Source organism: Garra rufa, chromosome 4, assembly GCF_049309525.1.
Source record: "Garra rufa chromosome 4, GarRuf1.0, whole genome shotgun sequence".
NCBI lineage: Eukaryota > Metazoa > Chordata > Actinopteri > Cypriniformes > Cyprinidae > Garra > Garra rufa.
The window spans coordinates 21,719,344-21,740,355 of NC_133364.1; the positions used below are offsets into that span (position 1 = coordinate 21,719,344).

Consider the following 21,012-nt stretch of genomic DNA (forward strand, 5'->3'; position numbering starts at 1 on the left):
CGTCTAGGACGAGTTCGAAAAAGTAGGTTTTATAAACAAAAAATTATAGAAAAAAAACTAAACCTTCGGATTTTTGAAATTTGGTGTTCATTCGACTCGGCATGACCCAAGGATTCAGGGAAAATTGGAATTTTGATTTTATGGCTTACGGTTCAAAAGTTATTAGCAAAAAGAAAGTGAAAGTTTGGACAAGTGGTGGCGCTAGAGAGTTTGAGTTAGAGACTCCAAACTTGCTATGGTTAATGTTGGGAGGGTCCACTATTAGTGTGCTAAATTATACAACTTTCCCGCAAGAGGTTCTATGGGCTGCCATAGACTTGCGGCGGAAGAATAATAATAATAATAATAAATATAGCTGCAAGCAGCAATTACGGGGCCAAGCACTCAAAGCGGAAAATGAGGAGCTAAGGATTCCAGGAACAGCAGACCAACTGCAACAATAAGTAAAGAGAAGCCATTTTAGGATGATTTTAGTCAAAACGACAGAAAAATGATGTAGAACGCCTACTGATATGATTTAATGGCTTATTAGGTTTGACCAACAGGTGGCGATGTTATCAGATTGATGTGGTTTGTTTAGTGTGAGGTGACAAAGGCACACACAAAGTTTGGTGTCATTATGTCAAAGCTTTGCAGAGATAAAGCCTCAGAGTCATTTTCACATCAAGCCTAAAATTTATAGAGGTGCTGTACGAAAACGGTTTCAGCTATCAACATGAAATCCATAACTTTTTGTCAGCACAGTCTGAAGATGATCTGACTCGATTTTGGTGAAAATCGGACAAACGGTCTAGGACTAGTTCGAAAAAGTAGGTTTTCAACATAATTCAAAATGGCGGACAGGGAGTTTGGCCAACTGTTGCATAATTGGTATCTATGTTGTCGGCTGGACCCAAGGAATATTTTGAGACCAGTTTCATTACAATAGGCTAATGCTATCTACAGTTATTAGCATTTTTGTTCATTTTAAAACTAATGGTTAATGAATGCTTCATTACTCTTGACCAATAGGTGGCGCTGCTACCAAATTATTGTGGTGTAATCAGTGTGAGGTGGTAATGCCACATACCAAATTTGGTGCAAATATCTCAAAGCTTTGCAGAGATACAGCTTCTGATGCGCTTTGGCATCTTACCTGCAAAGTCTTTCTTGCGTTAAATGAAAACAGTTTCGAAAATCGCCACGAAATCCATAACTTTTTGTCAGCATGGTCTGAAGATGATCCGAGTCAAATTTGGTGAAAATCCGACTAACGGTCTCGGAGGAGTTCGCAAAAGTAGGTTTTCTACATTCATCAAAATGGCGAACAGGAAGTTAGGCCAATTTTGGCATAATTGGTATCAATGTTCTCGGCCTAACCCAAGGAATATTTTGAGATCACTTTTATTACAATAAGCCATTTTTTTCAGAAGTTATTACCATTTTTCGAAATTTCGTTATAACTTTTGACCACAAGGTGGCGCTGGCCCCAAAATTTTTATGTACATTCAGGGCATGGTGCCGAACATTTTTGTAATTATTGTCGAAACGATACGTTAATCCGTTCTCAAGATACAGCATTTTAAAGCTAAATTCAAAATGGCCGACACCCAAAATGGCTAACATGGGAAAATTGGATATGGGTCGACTCGGCATGCTCCTCCGAATCTAACAAGACCAGTTTTGAGATTTTTGGTCAAACCACTGAGAAGTTATAAGCAAAAATAGCCATTTTTCATATCTCCTGACCACTAGGTGGCACTGTGAGGAAACACTGCAGGTAGCCTCAGGTCATGCTTATTATAACACACACCAAGTTTGGTCTCAATATTCCAAAGCGTTCCGGAGATATTGCCTCACTTCCATTTTTGAACACTTTTCGTAGAATTAATTAGCGCGTTATTCGAGAACGGTTTGTCCAAACAACTTGAATTCCATAACTTTTTGCCTGCATGGTCAGAAGATGATCTGACTCAATTTTGGTGAAAATCAGACAAACCGTCTAGGACGAGTTCGAAAAAGTAGGTTTTATAAACAAAAAATTATAGAAAAAAAACGAAACCTTAGGAATTTTGAAATTTGGTGTTCATTCGACTCGGCATGACCCAAGGATTCAGGGAAAATTGGAATTTTGATTTTATGGCTTACGGTTCAAAAGTTATTAGCAAAAAGAAAGTGAAAGTTTGGACAAGTGGTGGCGCTAGAGAGTTTGAATTAGAGACTCCAAACTTGCTATGGTTAATGTTGGGTCGGCCCTCTATCAGTGTGCCAAATTATACAACTTTCCCGCAAGCGGTTCTATGGGCTGCCATAGACTTGCGGCGGAAGAATAATAATAATAATAATAATAATAAGAAACGGAACGGATACAATAGGTGCCTCCGCACCTTCGGTGCTTGGCCCCTAATAATAAGAATTCTAACGGATACAATAGGTGCCTTCGCACCTTCGGTGCTTGGCCCCTAATAATAAGAATTCTAACGGATACAATAGGTGCCTTCGCACCTTCGGTGCTTGGCCCCTAATAAGAATTCTAACGGTTTCAATAGGTGCCTTCGCACCTTCGGTGCTTGGCCCCTAATAACCATTATTAATAATAGAGCACCAATGATAATTGCTAATAATTAGCCACCAAATCAGCATATTAGAATGTTTTCTGAAGACTGGCTGCTGAAAATTCACAGCTATAAATTACATTTTCAGACAATTTTCAGATTTTAAATAGAAAATATTTGTAAAAAATTAGGCTATAATAATATTTAATTAACTTCTTTCAAAAATATATATTTAAAAAAATCAGTTATCATTTAATATATTCATATAATTACTATTTAAATATATATGTCAAATATTTAGAATATATCCACCTTCAAGATTACATGAAGGTTAGCTGTATTGAAAACAGATGCGTCCACATATATAACATTACAGCTCCCCATCAGAGTGAAGTTTGCAGGATTTTGTCCACAAAATGATAACAGTGCACATTATTTTAACACATTATTTTATTATTTCAACACAGTATTTCTTAAGACAGAAACACGAGAGCATCCAAACGGAAGTTAGAATCCATCATGGATGGACGGCGCTCATCAGTTACTCAGAAAAAAGGTGGATATTCAAATAAGATTTAGCAGAAAATACTTGACCAACAAATACTTGGTTCATTCTTTATTTCAGCATAGATCAACTTTGAACTCAAACGCATTTCAAAATTAAGTTTTAGGTGTGCAATAAGACACATGGGATTCCTGTAATGCAATATTCATTGTCAGTAACAGTAGCATTCATAAAAAATAACCACATATGAACTTCAAAAATATCCCTTCTTGCGCATTTACTGTATACCTGAGCGAAAACACACATGACAAGATACAGTATTTAAGGTTAGACAATTAATATGACACGTTTTTGTAATTTATTCTGACAGAAATTCATAATTTGTTGTATTAATAATGCATAGTTATAATAATTGTTAAAAATAGTTTTTGTGCAAGTTGCAGGACAAACAAATTAAAATCAACTTAGATACAAGACATCTTTGAATTCCCATAACAACCTCTGAGAGACATATTTATGTCATAATGGTCATTTATTGGTCCATAGTTTACCGTTCTCTCTCTCATTTATACACACACACACACCCCAATAGATCGTGCACTTTTCCTCTGCTTTATATTAGAGATAGTCACATGCAGCTACCAGCCATAAATTCTCCTCTGTAATTTCACAGTTCAACGAGCTCAGCTTCTTTTCATCCCTGTGTGGGTCTCATTTCGATCCATCCTCATTGATGACACTGATTTTTTAAAGACTTTTTGCAGATGGTTCAGAGACAATGTGAAGACAGTCGTAAAAGCCCAGCACTGTTGAAAAATCTACAAAATTGTGAAATATAATGAGTAAAGCTACATATACACTACCAGTCAAAAGTTTTTGAACAGTAAGATTTTTAATGTTTTTTTAAAGAAGTCTCTTCTGCTCACCAAGCCTGCATTTATTTGATTCAAGATACAGCAAAAATTTTGAAATATATTTACTATTTTAAATAACAGATTTTTATTTGAATATATTTTAAAATGTAATTTATTCCTGTGATTTCAAAGCTGAATTTTTAGCTTCATTACTCCAGTCACATGATCCTTCAGAAATCATTTTAATATTCTGATTTGCTGCTCAAAAACATTTATTATCATTACGTTTATTATTAATGTAATGATAATTACGCTGGAAACAGCTGAGTAGAATTTCTACTCAAGAAGACTGGAAATCTTTTGTAACATTATAAATGTCTTTATCGTCACACATATCAATAAAAAGCATCCATAAAAATGTTTCTGGAACAACAACATATCAGAATGATTTCTGAAGGACCATGTGACACTGAAGACTGGAGTAATGATGCTGAAAATGTACCTTTGATCACTGGAATAAATTACATTTTAAAATATATTTGAATAGAAAGCAGTTATTTTAAATAGTAAATATATTTCACAATATTACTGATTTTGCTGTATTTTAGATCAAATAAAACTTTTGACTAGGATTGTACTTGATGTTGAATACTGTAGAAAAATATTGTGTTCTACTCCAGTCAACTTAAATTATTGCTAATAAAAACATGCTGAGTTGAGCGTGTGCACTATAGGTGATTCTCTTGGGAGTTTAACAGGCCCTCTGTCATCGACGGATGAGTGCAGAGACCGATAAACAGGCTAGGAAAAGCATGATGGATAAGCTGATTGCCACGGCCCCACCGCAGTCTTTAGCATTCTCCTAAAACAGACCAGAGACACAAAATATGTACCAACAATCTCTAAAAAGAAAAGTTATTTTGCATGCAGACAGATAATAATCAAAAGGCATTGCTGCAATGCACGTCTGAAAGCAGTCTAGTATGTGCGTGTTGTTTACTTGAGGGTGATAAGCGTGACAAGACTCAGGCCTTCTTCGTATCTTCTGAGATCTCATGCGGTCACATTTCACAGAGGCATTGTGTGCTCAGCGGTTAAGAAAAAATGAAGAAAATGCAAGAATAACAAACAAATACCTCGATCCAGTACACAGATATACGTTTTAAAAATCGAATATACTTTTATGATGGCTTGCTTGTTTACAAATCTATAAAGATATTTCCTGGTAAATGAAACATTTCAAATGAAGTTAATGTACTGGTTGCACCTTTAAGTGACTAAACTGATCTCATTGAAAGCAGTGATTCATCTCCTCAGTGTGTGGTCTGTGGAGCCTGATTTAGCTGGGGTTTTAAGGATATATTTGACCTCTTTGGGCTCCATGGTGATGGGTCCGTACTGCCGAGAACAGTCGCAATCTGCCTGAATCACCACCAACAGCAAGTTACTTTCAGGAATCTGATTAATTACAAACACCCTGTGGGCAATAAGGGAAAGAAAGAAAAGACTATTTAGGTCTAGCTAATGGTATTCTTATTACATGCCAAGTTTAATAAAAAAGAAACAGTTATTCAGAGCAAAATGAGGATTTGTAGTTAGGAGAGAGTCTGGCACCATGTAGACGCTCGTGAAATGAAGTCACGATGACATAAGAAGGTAACCATAGCAACATATACTGTAAGACGGCCTGTCTCAAGTGCCTTTTGCTAGAAACTGTACATCGACCAAACATAAATACAGTCATAGTGCTGTTAGGACTAGAAGAAATACAAACTGTGCCTTGTTATTCTTGTATACAAAAGGGTGTTTTTGCAGTAATACCATAGAAGAACAATTTTTGGCTCCCAAAAGAACCTTTCAGTGAACAGTTCCTAAAAGAACCATTTTGAAGAACATTTTAAAAATCTAAAGAACCATTTTTGACTATGAACAACCTTTTCTACATTTGAAAGATTTTCAAGGTTCTTCATAGAATCGTTGATACCAATAAAGAACCTTTACTTTTAAGAGTGTAGATTAGAAATAGAGTTGCATCGATCCGATACTCTGGATCGGTATCGACGCCGATCCAAGCTTTTTGAATGGATCGGATATCGGTGATGCGTGACCGATCCAAATTGGATACCGTTACTAGAGTTTGATTAAATAAATGGCAAGAAATAATAGTCTACTGTAAAAACTATAATAATTCATACAAGAACACAATTATTTTAAAACATTGCCTTAAAAATAAAATACATTTAAAATACGTTGCGCTGCTTACACAAGCATATCTGACGTGAGTGTGACAGGCGAGTTCAGAGGGAACTTTTACATGCAAAGTCTGCCTCAAAGTCCCTGATTTGGAAATATTTTACTCTTGATACAGCAGCTAGTAGCACTGCAAATTGTAATATTTGCAAAGCCAAAGTTTCAAGAGGTGGAAGTAGTGTTTCGAATTACAACACCACAAATTTAATCAAGCATCTTCAAAAGCATCACGCAAACGAACACAAGGACTTCGCGAACCAAGTGACAGCTTTTAATACTTTCTTTGTAAATACTTTGTAAATGAGATATTGTTTAATACAGCAGTTAAATAAATAAGAAGTTGTTATTAAATGACTTGCATTGTCTGACTCTGACTATAACACTGTCGCCTGATTTTGCTCTATTTCGTCGTCAAAAGTAATCTGAAACAAGTCACAACTATGAATGAACGTGCATTTTTAAACGAATCTATTGAAATGATTCAACTTCCCATTCAAACAGAGAGTCACTTGCTTTATTCCTGCTGAACCATCCGTTCGAACAAATCAAATGAATGAAATGATTCAGTAATTAAATCAGTGTCTTGCCGCCATCTGCTGGCAGATCTGTTCAGTTATTTATATCTGTAATATTTCTGTTTTCAAAATGTTATTTTTAAAACATTAATCTAAATATGAATTTGATTGCACTCATGCATGCATCTCTTTTTCCCCCTTTTTTTATCCAACAATGTGCAAGCAGATTTGGTATTTCTTTCTTTACCTAAAACAAATAAATCTTAATGACAAAGTGAATTGTATACATTCTTTAGTTTTGAAGGTAAAATACCCCCACTGATATTGTCCGGGTATCGGTATCAGCCGATACTCAGAATTTTTGGTATAGGATCGAACTGGTTTTGAAAAAATGGTATCGTTGCATTCATAATTAGAAACTATAGTTAAAAGAGTGAAACCCCTTTATGTTGTTGTATGATAAGCACGTTCAAGTAAACTGAAACCTTGTACAGAAATTTATTTTACCATATTCATTATTTCAAGTATTAAGCACTAAGACCATAATGCTCCCAGCCATTGTTGATAGGAAAATAAAGCAAAATGCTTAAAACAGTTGTTTTTCTAAATATGTCACCCTGGACCACAAAACCAGTCGTAAGTAGCAGGGGTATATTTATAGAAATAGCCAAAAATACATTGTATGGGTCAAAATGATCTCTTTCTCTTTTATGCCAATAGGATATTAAGTAAATATCATGTTCCATAAAGATATTTTTTTCAATTTCCTGCGGTAAATACATCAAAATTTAATTTATGATTAGTAATATGCATTGTTATGAACTTCATTTGGACAACTGGACGACAGCGATTTTCTCAATATTTAGATTTTTTTTTGCACCCTCAGATTCCAGATTTTCAAATAATTGTATCTCAGCCAGTATTGTCCTATCCTAACAAACCAGACATCAATGGAAAGCTTATTTATTCAGCTTTTAGATGGTATAACTATAAGACTGGATTTGTAGTCCAGGGTCATATATTATTAGCATATTCTCTCTGTGAAACTGTAGCTTTATCTTCCAGTATATTATTTGTGTTCACCACTAGAGGGCGTCAAAAAGACAGTTAACTATGTGAAGACAGTGAAGCTGTCTGATTGTGAGCATAGGTTTTCTTTTTGCTTGACCAACTAATACATTAACGCTGCATTCCAAACAGGATAAATCCATCTCCGAAGGGCATTTTGGAGTGAAAACGATCATGGCCGCAATATAAGGGTAGTTTCTAACTGAAGTTCTCAAAACTCAAGCCCTTCGAAACCCAAAGGGTACAACTGATGGACACTTCACTTCCATGATTTTTTTGTGCAGGTTTAATTGTCTTAAACTTTAAAGGGACAGTTAACCCAAAAATGAAAATTCTGTCATTAATTACTCACCCTAATGTGGTTCCAAACCTGCAAGACCTTTGTTCATCTTCAGAACACAAATTAAGATATTTTTGATGAATTCCATGAGTTTTCTGACCCTGCATAGACAGCAATGCCCAGAAAGGTAGTAAGGACATCATGAAAAAAGTCCATGTGACATCAGTGGTTGAACCTTATTTTAAGAAGCTATGAGAATACTTTTTGTGCGCAAAGAAAACAAAAATAATTTTTTTTTAAACTATTTATTCTCACCACATGTTCAGGAGAGTACCTCGATGCACTGCATGTTGTGCTGCTGACTTTATTGTTGAATAAAGTCATTATTTTTATTTTCTTTGCGCACAAAAAGTAGTGGCTTCATAACATTATGGTTGCACCACTGATGTCACATGGTCACATTGGATTTCATCAAAAATATCTGTGTGTTCTGAAGATGAACGAAGGTCAAGATGATGCAGAAGTGCATTCCAAGGATTTATAAATCCAAGCACAGCTTTAGGTTCTCGTAATTACAATTTCACATTTCGCAAATCTGACTTGTCAAGAGCTTATTAAAAATATATTTAGTTGTGAGATATAATCCAAAGGAATTGCATTGCAAATCCATCCGTGGTCAAGTGATCTATGTGTGTTCTTACTTTTGACATCTCCCACACTTGATCAAGCTGTTGGATTCTTTGATTGACGGCTCGTAGACGAAGCTGGGATACTCAGTGTCGCATGGCTGCAGAATGCCCCCCTTTGACTTCTTACTAGCTGCAAAACAAACCTACAGTTATCTTTCAAGATAAATTCGTACAACGGTGTTTTAGTGCCACACTCAAAAAAATTTTAAATTACAAGATTAAAGTCATAATATTATGAGAATAAAGTCTAATTATTTCAAGAATAAAGCCAAAATTATCAGAATTAAGTCGAAATAGTTAGCCAAAAAAGTCAAAATTATCAGAATAAAGTCTAAATGTTTCGAGAATGGAGTCTAAATGTTTCGAGTATGAAGTCAAAATATTTTTAAAAATAAAGTCAAAATTATGAGAATTCATTCATAGCAGTTATGAGATTAAAGTTGTCTCATTGTAATCGAAAAGATGATTGATTCACATGAATACTGCTCTGTGTCCTGCCACATTACATTATCACAGCGTGATAAACACATTATTTCAAGACACATTGTTTGTATTTCGCTTAAAAACTAACAGATTTTGTTTTATATTAAAAATAGCAAAAGCACAAAGCTTATTGCTATTATTGTTTGGCTGGCGCATTACAAATAGGCTTAATGAATGCAATTGATTATGTAGAATATTATTTCCAAGCATACTGTCCCTGAGAGTATAACACATGGTATGATTTCTGCTAATAATCCCACATATATTAAAATCAATTCCGGTGGCCTGGCAACTTCACGCATTGCTCCCAATGTGGGCCATTTGCATGCGCAGGCTACACTGTCAAAATATAACTTTAATTGCTACGATTTAATTCTTGTAATTTTGACTTTAGTCTGTAAACATTTTGACTTTATCCTTGAAATTTCGACTTTATTCTCGAAAAACATTTCAACTTTATTCTCTAAATATTTAGACTTTATTCTCAAAATAGTTCGACTTTATCCTCATAATATTTCGACTTTATTCTCTAAATATTTCGACTTTATCCTCATAATATTTCAACTTTATTCTTGTAATTTCGACTTTATTCTCAAAATATTACGAATTTATTCTCATAATATTACGACTTTATTCTCGGAATATTTTGACTTTTTCTCATATTTTAACTTTATTAACTTTATTATAACTTTATTCTTGTAATTTTGACTTTATTCTCGAAATATTACAACTTTAATCTTGCAATCTTAGATCTTTTTTTTTCTAAGATGACACTAAAATGCAGAATTCAAAAATGTAGTGTCTTTTTATTTTTAAATGCCATAAGCTATCTACCATTTTCTTTAACGCAGAAATTAGCCTAATGGGGTGAGACTTCCATTTCTTTTGCCGCTATAGAGAAATAATGAGAAGAATAACAACGTGCAGTAAACGGTTAAACCGTTTGCACTACAAACCAGTGTGTTCATAATTAAGATAATAAGTTAAAATAACATGGTAGGACAGACCAATTTGCAATATCGAGCAGCAAAACGAGTTGTTTTGTACAGCTAAATATAGCTTGATGCAGATGAGACCGGAAGCCAGACCCATAAAATTTACAAATGGCCAAGCCCACTTTTATGGGAAGAAAAAAGTGGATAGAATATTTTCAATATTTCAATTTAGGCAGCAATAAAAAAGTCACTTTTGATCATGAATAAGAACATGACCAAATCTTTCTCTGCTTTTTTTTTTCACACACAGCACTAGCAATATCACACACTGTGACGGCGACAGCACTTACATGCATGGAATAAGGTCTTGGCTGTGACACATCGAGATGAAGGAGGGTTACAGAATTAAAGATGAAGATGAAGAAGGAAGACACAGGAACACCCATACAAACAGGTGAGGAACACAAGTGAATGATGAATTGATTGTATTGCTTTACACAAGGGATGCACCGATACGAATCGGCCGATCATGCTTGCGCGTTTTGTCAGTAAAGCCGGTTCTGTAATAAGCGGTAAATGCCATCAGGTGCGTGATTTCACGTTGAGCCGTATATACTACACACAGCCGTTGTTTACCGACGAGCTGCGCAAATCAATGTTCATTATCTGTGTGAATGTGCGCAGCTCGTCAGTGAACAACGGCTGTGTGTAGTATGTAAGGCTCAACGTGAAATCACGCACCTGATGGCATTTACCGCTGATTACAGAACCGGCTTTACTGACAAAACGCGCAAGTGATCGGCCGATACGGATCGGTGCATCCCTACTTTACACCAAGCTTGTAGCTTAACACATACCCTCCGCAAAAGGATCTGAGTGCCACAGACTGTAGAAGTTGAAGTCCAGTAAAAACCTGGCAGAGAGAACATGTCTGATTTTACAAGGGATGAACTGAGTCACTGATGATTTGAAGCACAGAAAGCTCTGAAAAACAGCCACACTTACAAGAGGAAGTTCGATAGGAACCATTTCAGTGCTGCCAAAAGATTATAAAAGGGCTGAGGGAGGAAGAAAGACAAGCAGAATGAAGGGAAAAGCAATACAAGAAAGAAGCTGGCATCTTTTCAGTTCATGACAGAAATCATATATCTAGTCTTTTTTTCTCTACACCATCACAAAGGGTCAAGGTGTGAAGGCCAAGCCTTCATTAAGATCAGCCGTGACCTGTGACCTCCAGTCATGCACGTTGGTTTGCCAGAACAGCATTGTAATGTTTCACTGTAACACTGATAGCATCCGATGGTTGTGTTCTGGTAGACGTTATTCAAACAGACAGGACAATGCTTACACTTAGCAGGGGTCGAGCGCCGCTAGCAGAGTGAGGATTCACCTTACACATGGCCTGATAGTCATAGAGTAGCACTCTGTGGAGAACATGCAGTGACAGCGTTTACATGTTAATGCATTTCATCACTTTTCAGGTTTCGTAACGCACACAAAATGTTCTCATACCTTTTAAACATGCCCATTTTTAAGAGCTGCGACATCACCGACCCATCAATTTCCCCTAGAAACCTGCCAACCTACAGAGAACATAGAAACACGTGGCTTTAAGACTTGAAGATGGTAGTTATTTATTATTAATTTCAACAGGATTTTTTTCTGGTTCACAACAGGAACAATGACAGCTCAGAATGAATGTGACTGTATTAGTTCGTTTTTTTATAGGCATGGTGACTTTACTGTTCAGTGAAATCAAATTTTAAACAGTGTTTGGCCTCCGTAAGGTTGCAGGCCCACATCAGAGTCAGCGTTTACCGCACCCAGCGCGCTGAATTATTCAGATAACCCCTGTTATCCCTCCCCTCCTCTATATTTACCCTGATGATGCACTGTTCTCCTTCTTTCTCTCATAGGACCGCTGCTAATGATGGAAAACACCTCATGCATTTATTTATTTATTCATTCATTTCCACAGTCCCTTTCCTATGCTGAGTCAACATCAAATAGAGCTTTTTTTAATCTGTGTTATTCACACCTTAAAAGTCCTTATTTAGGACCCGTTATATTTCATGACTTTTTTTGTGACTGTGACCTGCTTTTAACCGAACCACTTAAACGGCACTCTAGATAAAAAATTACTGCGTGTCATTTCCCCGTTTTAACCTAAATCTCCACGGGTTGAATGACTACTAAGCACTAAAGAGGTCTTTTGTAGCTTATATTTTTTTTCCATGTTGTTGTCTTTAGAATTTCTAACAAATAATATTAATTAATAAATCAAGAATGATTTATAAAAAATAAATAAAATATTTACATACACACTGACATTCTAAAGATTATTTTGCTAATCAAAATACAGAAGAAAATGTAATTTTGTCAAATGTTATTGCAATTTAAAATACGGTTTTCTATTATGTATATATATTTTAAAATATAATTTATTCCTGTAAAGCAAAGCTAAATTTTCAGCATCATTACTCCAGTCTTCAGTGTCACATGATCCTTCAGAAATCATTCTAAATTGCTGATTTAGAATCAATGTTGGAAACTTTTTCAGTATATTATGATGATTAAAAAGTTAAAAAGAACAGCATTTATTTAAAATAGAAATCTTTTATAAGTCTTTACTATCACTTTTGAATCCATTTAACACAACCTTGCTGAATAAAAAACTTTTTGTTTGGGGTCAGTAAATTTTCTTTCTTTTTTTTAAAAGGTTTTTTCAGCAAGGTTGTGTTAAATAGATAAAAAGTGATAGTAAAGACTTGTATTGTTAGACAATATTTTTATTTGAAATAAATGCTGTTCTTTTTAACATTTTATTCATCAAAGAATCCTGAAAAAAGTGTTACAGGTTACAAAAAATATTAAGCAGCTCAACTGTTTCCAACACTAATAATAAATCACCATGTTAGAATGATTTCTGAAGGATCATGCGACATTAAAGACTGGAGTAATTATGCTGAAAATTAAGCCCTGCATAACAGACATAAATCATATTTTGAAGTATATTAAAATAAGAAACCAACATTAGAAATTGCAATAATATATCACAATATTACTGTTTTGTTTCTGTATTTTTTAACAAATAATTGCAGCCTTGATGAGCATATACTGTATATATGCACACACACACACACACACACACACACACACACACACACACACACACACACACACACACACACACACACACACACACACACACACACACACACATTTTGAAATGAGCTATGAATGCAATTTCATGTTGACCTTAACCTGTCACTTTAAGTGCTCTTACATCAGTCCTGTCCTTAGAGATGATGATGAAGCCATTACTGTCCATGACGTAGCAGTTAACATCCTGTAGACATAAAACACAAAAATGAAAAGCATTTGTCACGCTGAATTAGTTTCATGGAGGACTGACCATACATATTTTTACAGATATGTCCACAAATGCTCTAGATACTCAGCACTTATGCACTATAAATACTACACTGTTAGACACTCACCGCATTATCAGTACAGCTTAGAGGACAAAGCCCTTCTACACCTGAACACTGTGAAAGAGAGAGAGACAGACATTGATGAAGACAGACAAACAGAGCATTTCTATTAATATGTATTAAGTTTTGATTATGGTATCAGGTATTTGTAATGAGTACATACATCTGTGTCATTCCCCTGATATCCATCCAGATAATATGAAGCAGCAGTAATAAAAAAGGAAAACATTAATTGATATGAAATAAAAAGCTCAACTCAACTCCGGCTTATAACATCACTGTTCTGCCTTTGAGCTATCACATGATCTGTGTAGGCTCCGGTGTGCTTTTACTCTAGCCATGTATCAGATGAGAACAGGGATAGGAGAAGCAGAAACAAGCCCTCTTACAGGGACCTGTAAATATTTAGTATAACATCATATACTGTATCTTAATTTAAAGCATTTGTGTGTCCTTCTGAGGGACCATTGTTTTCCTGTAAAAATATTGAAACCACCCTAAAACAAGATAAATGGACGTTGAGCATCATGCTTTTTAATACACACTACTGCTCAAAATATTTTTTTTAAATAAATGTTTAATTTTAACAGCAAACCGTGAAGACTTTTACATTATTACAAAAAAATATATTTCAAATAAATGCCGTTCTTTTGAACGCCTGACTGGAATGGTGCTTTAATGGTGCTTTACATTTCTGGTCTCTGGCGTTTAAGTCAAATTTTTCAATATTTTCTGAGCCGACAATATAACGTTAAACCTATGAAAATGGTTTTAAAAGCACATTGGGCCATAGTTTCATCACTTTACAGTGTCGCAATAACTGTCTTTTTTGCAGTAACTCACCTGCCATAAGTTTAATAAGTGGAAAGGTGACATGAAGCAACGGACACATTAAAGAACAGATTAGCACAGGGCGAAGTTTGTGGGATTTTGTCCACAAAATGATAAGAGCACACATTATTCTATTATTTCACACACAGTATTTTAAAATTAGCATTTTAAGCCATGCTCATTGTCGTTTGTCATCATTTATGAAAGTCAGACAGTGCTAGATACGGACAGATTTGCTTGTGCGAAAAACAGGAAATCCTTAATACATTTATTGCTGTTACTGTGGCAGCCAGCAACAGCACAGCTTAACCCTGTGCACATTTTCATATGTAGTTAAATTGAAAAAGATTCAGTTCAATTAAAAATTAGAATTTGTCGGTTAATCAGGAAAAAGGTGGATAAAGAGAAATGTTTCTTGAGTAGGAAATCAGCGTATTAGAATGATTTCTGAAGGATCATGTGACACTGAAGACTGGAGTAATGATGCTGAAAATTCAGCTTTGCCATCACATGAATAAATTACACATTAAAATTTAAAACAGATGTTTTAAAATGTAATAATATTTAACAATATCTCTGTTTTTACTGTATTTCTGATAATATGTAGCCTATATATATATATCAATATATATATATTGTTTTAAGTTAAAGGGATAGTTCACCAAACCCATAAGACCTTCATTAGAAATTTTACATTTTCTTTGCGCACAAAAAGTATTCTTGTACCTTCATAAAATTGAGGTTCAACCACCGATGCCACATGGACTATTTTAACAATGTCTTTACTACCCTTCAGGGCCTTTAATGTGGTCATTGCTGTCTATGCAGGGTCAGAAAGCTTTTGGATTTCATCAAAAATATCTTAAATTGTGTTCCGAAGATGATTGAAGGTCTTACAGGTAAACTATCCCTTCAAGTTTATGCTTAAAAAATGCTTTATGCTTCAAAGATGTATACTCCTAATATTTTATCTTGCACAGCTTTGCTATGCATATACATTTTTATTATTTTATAGATGTGTGCTCTAGTGGCAAACACTCATTATTTTTAACTAGGACTGAGAATAACCTTGCACAGTTTACACAGAGACATTAATGCCAGGCTCTTTCTTACTTCATGCATGTTTAATCTTATAGTGTGTGCCATGTCGATGATCCTTACAGATTTACTCCAAACATTAAAATTGTAAAAATAATCACTATGCTGTTTCATTAGCTTTGACTTCACTGAGTAAGGCATTAGTTAATATCGCTGGAGTCACGAGTGAATACACACACACACACACACACACACACACACACAATGGTAATGTGCCAGCTGAGGTGGAAGAGCGTTCAGGGAGGCATGGAAAATCCCAGGGGTTCGAGAAAAAAGGGAGAGTGTCCTCCCTGAGGAGGATGTAGAGAGATATCGCCTCTGCTCCCCATTATTTTCGAGTGCCTTCTGGACTCTCCCTCCCTCTCACAACACTCAACAGCTTATGTTTGTATCATAAATGTCAAACAAAAGCCTGTGCTAGTAGTGTCACCACTAACATTATTGTGTTTGTCTTCACCTCCCATCACAGAACGCACAATGTTTACACAGATAGGACACATCCGGCCAGTATCACACACACGCTTGTGTGCATATCCTTGCGGAGACATCCTGTTGACATTTGTTTTATAATATAATATAATATAAGCTGTACATTATAACTGCAGTAGATGATTTGATATATTTTAGTACCTGAGTGGTTATGGACCAAATCCTTTTTTCCAACATCTCAAGAGATATCTGTACACCGATGGCTATGCAGGAAAGAAACAGACACAAAAATGAAAAAAGATCATGATTTTCATATTCAATTAGTATTATAACATTTCAAATAAAATGCATAAATTAAGAAACAGCAATGTATATGTGATAGTTGACTGACACAAAACCCTGTTCCATTCGACTGGGATATTATCCCAGAATGCATCAGTGGCCGCCCACTCTCACAAGCTTAAACATACAAAATGTGCTGATAGCTCATGTCTCAGCTCAATATATTAAACCTGATACCTCATTCCTCAACCCTATACCTTTATTAGCTTATACCCAGTACCTCATATATCAAACCCGATACCTAATAACTCAAATCTGTACATCCGCGTCCCCCATAAACTGCTGCTTTTTACAAAACAATGTTTTGTTGTTTAAGGGCTAATTAGTAAGACAGTTTGAATTTGCAATGGGCTGACGGGTCTGATTAAACTGGAGTAAATTGTTCGTTTGAGTAAAAATCTTTTAACTTCAATAATTCAGAAAGAGAGAGAGCAGAGTAGGACCATCTATCATACTGAAGCTAATTAATAGAGTTGAATAATAAAGAGCCAGAGAGTGGAAGGCGCCGTTGGTAATAGCTGCTCGGGGCAGGGAAGATGGCTAGCAGAGGGGAGACAGTCTCTTGAATGAATAGATGTGTATTATAAAGCCGTAGACCCGGCAGACATACTGTAACAACACTGAAAGATTACAGTCACCGTGTCTCCTCCAGCGTCCTAAAGATTTGGACAACCCTGCAATGAAGATTACCCAAAAATAGTGACGAGCGAGCGAGCTCGCAGACGCATTCCCCAGCGCAGTTAGAAGTGTGAATGACGGAAGACATGTGACTCCAGCAGAGCAGATAATTTAGTAAATACCCAGTTTTCTGAGCTTCTGTCATTCTCTTTTCCACACAAACATCCCACACACAAAAACAAACACAATGATGTGATACAGCATGAAGCCTCAACCAAATCCTCAGAGCGACAGCACGGCGAGAAATCAATCTTACTTTAACTGAACAGATTTTACCATTTGATGGTTAAGTACAAATCCTTTAATGAGGGAGCAATGGGATGTAAGGGAGAAAAATAGAGAATGTGTGAAATATATGTGGCACTTTCTATGAATAGGCTGCAAGAACAAAGCGTGAAACTTCAACAAAACAAATACAGTCAGTGAAAATAGATTTTCAACCTTCAGGAAAATTGATCATTAACCTAAGGTCAATATATAAGATGTTATATATTCCATTTAATATGAGATTTGTATATAAGATTTTTTATAGCCCTGCTACTAGTATGTAAATGCAGTTAAACTGTATAATCATTTGTGTAAATGTGTTTTAACAAACATGGCAATAAACAGTAAATCATTTTTTTTTTTTAAACATGGGACCCTGCTAAATATTATGTTTTTGGTTATTATAATATTATGAAATATTATAAATTCTAAAATATAATTGTCTGAATTATTACAATTTTATTTGATTAATAGAAAACAGATGTTTGATGTTTAAAACTTGATATGTTAATTTTAGATCAAATTTACTCTAACAAACTCTAAAAAAAACCTCACAATTCAGACAATTCATTTTTTTCTCACAACTGAGAGATAAACACTGTTGTGAGATATAAACTCACAATTCAGACTTTTTCTTAGAACTGCATGATATAAACTCTCAATTGCGAGTTTTCCAACTTTATATTTCGCAATTCAGTCTTCTGCATAATACAAACTCGGAATTCTGACTTTCTCAAAACGGTGAAATACAAACTCGCAATTCTGACTTTTTTTCTTAGAATTGTTAGATAACTTGCAATTCTGACCTTTTTTCTTGCTGATGTGAGTTCATATCTTTTCCTGCTGATGTGAGTCTCATATCGTGAGTTTGTATATCGCAATACGCACTTACTTCTCGCAGTTCCAAGTTTATATCTCATAATTCACACTTTTTTTCCTCAAACTCAGAATTCTGACTTTTTTTCTCTCAGAATTGCATAATGCGAAATCACAGTTCTGACTATTTTTCTTAGAATAGTGAGTTCATATCTTTTCCTGCTGATGTGAGTTTCATATTGTGAGTTTGTATCTCACAATTCACACTTTTTTTCTCAGAATTGTGTAATACAAACTCAGAATTCAGACTTTTTTCCCCAAAATTGCATAACACAAACTCATCATTCTCGACTTTTTCCGTGCAATTCCAAGTTTATATTAGAAAAGTCGGAATGAAAGTTTGAAAAAAGTCAGAAAAAAAGTCAGAATTGCGTAATACAAACAGAATTCCATGATATATCGCAATTGCTAGAAATAAAGTCAGAATTGCAAGATAATGAGATAACTTCATATCCAAGATTATATCTCACAATTCTGACCTTATAACTTGCAATTATGTTTTATAAAGTCATAATTCTGAGTTTATGTCATGCAAATCTGGGGGGAAAAAAAAATCTAAATTCCGAGTTTTTATCACACAATTCTGACTTCATATGTAAACTCACAATTGCAAAAAAAAAAAAAAAAAATCTGAATTGTGACATAACTTAATTACATTATTTAATTTTTTTTTATTCAGTAGCAGAAACAGGCTTCCATATGATTTGTGCCTCTAATGCTTTCTAAATCCAAAAATCATAAGACATAAAAGTGTACCATATTTGTGAAATGTATGTCAGAATATAATTACAGACAGAGTGGTGTGTGTATTCATGAGTGTGTGAAAGTGTGCTATTTCGATTATGTAAAACAATACCTCGTTAATTAAGAATAAGATTCTTCTGGTCGTAATAAGCTTAATGTCCAGTGCTCAGCTCGTGTGCGGGTTATTGAAGTAGAAATGAACTGAGTGTGTGTGTACTTCATGTATTGTTTTAACTGGTTCACTAATCTCTGCAGTAGATTCTGCTATATTGTATGGTTTAAAGCTTAGCTTAATATGCATTTCAAATTCTAAATTATATTCATGTATACTAATGTAGTTAATATCTATTTGAATATGCCAGGACTAAACTGCAGGGTGTGTGTGACGGCAAACAGAGCAGAAGGGTCTTTACATTGCAGATTATCACGAAGAGCTCAAGTAGCATACGCTAACAGTGAGTCAAAAAACACCCTCTCAATCCCCCCACCTCTCTCTCTCTCTCTCTGTTTCTTTCCCTCTGTTGCTTAGGTAACATGATGTCAGCACAGCCCCTACCAACACCTTGAAGACTCACCACCAAAATATGACACTGTCCTCAACGTGAGCAGCGCACACGGGATCATCAATGTACGTGCCCACAAACACACTTCATAACATACAGAGCTTCTGATAAGGAGAGAAATGGCATGGTAAGGATTTAATGGAACTGTAGTGCTTTTTCTTGTCAATGTCTGGCATGTGAAAGCATGTGGGCGGCACTGAGGTCCTTCTGAAATACACGGTGTGTTGCAACAGCCCACAACACACAGGAGGTAAATGCTTGTCGCAGAATGCTTTTCCTCTTATAAATAGCTGCAATGGATGCATTTCTCCTTTTTTCTGAGGTGCTGGTGCTGCAGCCTGGCCTGCATGCCTCTATGCATTATTCAGCATGCCAGGCAATAGCAGGAATGTTTGTATATGTGGATGAAGTTTGGTCTAGTTAGTCCATGTGAACAATGGCCAGAACATGTATGATTACATTCCTACACCGTTGCATGATGTCAGCACTCTGATGACATCACAGAGTGTAAAATGCACTGCTGCTGGTGTTGGCTACATGTGATTGGATCAATCTGTCCATTCCATTCGTATATCCATGCAGCATCCATTCATCCATCCCTCCATAACAAGGGAGGAAGAATCATGTTTATTTTTTAGATAGAAAGATTCACATGCAGCCATAAAGCAGCAATGTTGCATAATGATCTATTTATCTATATACATAATTGATACACTATAGGTCGGACAGATCTACATTATAGATATAGATACGCTATACGATAAATAGAGGATAGATAGATAGATAGACAGATAGATAGATAGATAGATAGATAGATAGATACTCTGCAGATAGACAATATACACTATATGATAGATAGATAGATAGATAGATAGATAGATAGATAGATAGATAGATAGATAGATAGATAGATAGATACTCTGCAGATAGACCATATATACACTATACTGTAGATAGATGAATATATTGTAGATAGGTGGATAGATTTATATACTACGCAGGTAAATAGACAATATACACTATACTGTAGATAGATAGATAAACTCGGCACTATATACACTATGTTGTACATAGATGGATAGATAGATTTAGATACTCTGCAGATAAATAAACAATATATAAACTATACTATAGATGGATAGATAGATTTAAATACTCTGCAGATAAATAGACACTATACACTATACTATATATAGGTTGGTAGATAGATTTAAATACGCTGCAGATAGTAGACAATATATACACTATATGATAGATAGATAGATGCAGATAGACAATATGTACACTACTATACTGTAGATAGATGGATAGATTTAGATACTCTGCAGATAGACAATATATACACTACACTGCAAATAGATCAATTTAGATACTCTGCAGATCGATAAACAATATATACACTATAATGTAGATAGAAAGATAGATCCATTCATATTCAGCCAATACAAGAAGCAGTTGAATGATGTCAGTGCTGACATCACAGAAAGTCAAATGCATCTATCTATCTATCTATCTATCTATCTATCTATCTATAAAGAGGGACAACAAATCAGCTGTTTTCTCGACCCCCTCATCCC

The 21,012-nt window shown here is 35.2% G+C and overlaps 1 protein-coding gene across 1 annotated transcript in view; it reads right to left on the reverse strand.

Annotated features, from left to right (window-relative positions):
* Positions 1–2,966: 2,966 nt before the first annotated feature.
* Positions 2,967–21,012, reverse strand: part of cacna2d4a (calcium channel, voltage-dependent, alpha 2/delta subunit 4a) — a 54,759-nt gene continuing 36,713 nt past the window's right edge. The window contains exons 28-40 of the mRNA XM_073838854.1: positions 16,167–16,228; positions 13,771–13,785; positions 13,614–13,661; positions 13,400–13,462; positions 11,626–11,696; positions 11,462–11,537; positions 11,119–11,171; positions 10,971–11,026; positions 10,464–10,484; positions 8,708–8,825; positions 5,254–5,370; positions 4,894–4,975; positions 2,967–4,755 (exon numbers count right to left, since the gene is read on the reverse strand). Of these exons, the coding sequence (XP_073694955.1) occupies positions 4,660–4,755; positions 4,894–4,975; positions 5,254–5,370; positions 8,708–8,825; positions 10,464–10,484; positions 10,971–11,026; positions 11,119–11,171; positions 11,462–11,537; positions 11,626–11,696; positions 13,400–13,462; positions 13,614–13,661; positions 13,771–13,785; positions 16,167–16,228 (878 nt within the window). The 3' untranslated portion in view covers positions 2,967–4,659. The remainder of the gene's footprint in view (positions 4,756–4,893; positions 4,976–5,253; positions 5,371–8,707; positions 8,826–10,463; positions 10,485–10,970; positions 11,027–11,118; positions 11,172–11,461; positions 11,538–11,625; positions 11,697–13,399; positions 13,463–13,613; positions 13,662–13,770; positions 13,786–16,166; positions 16,229–21,012) is intronic.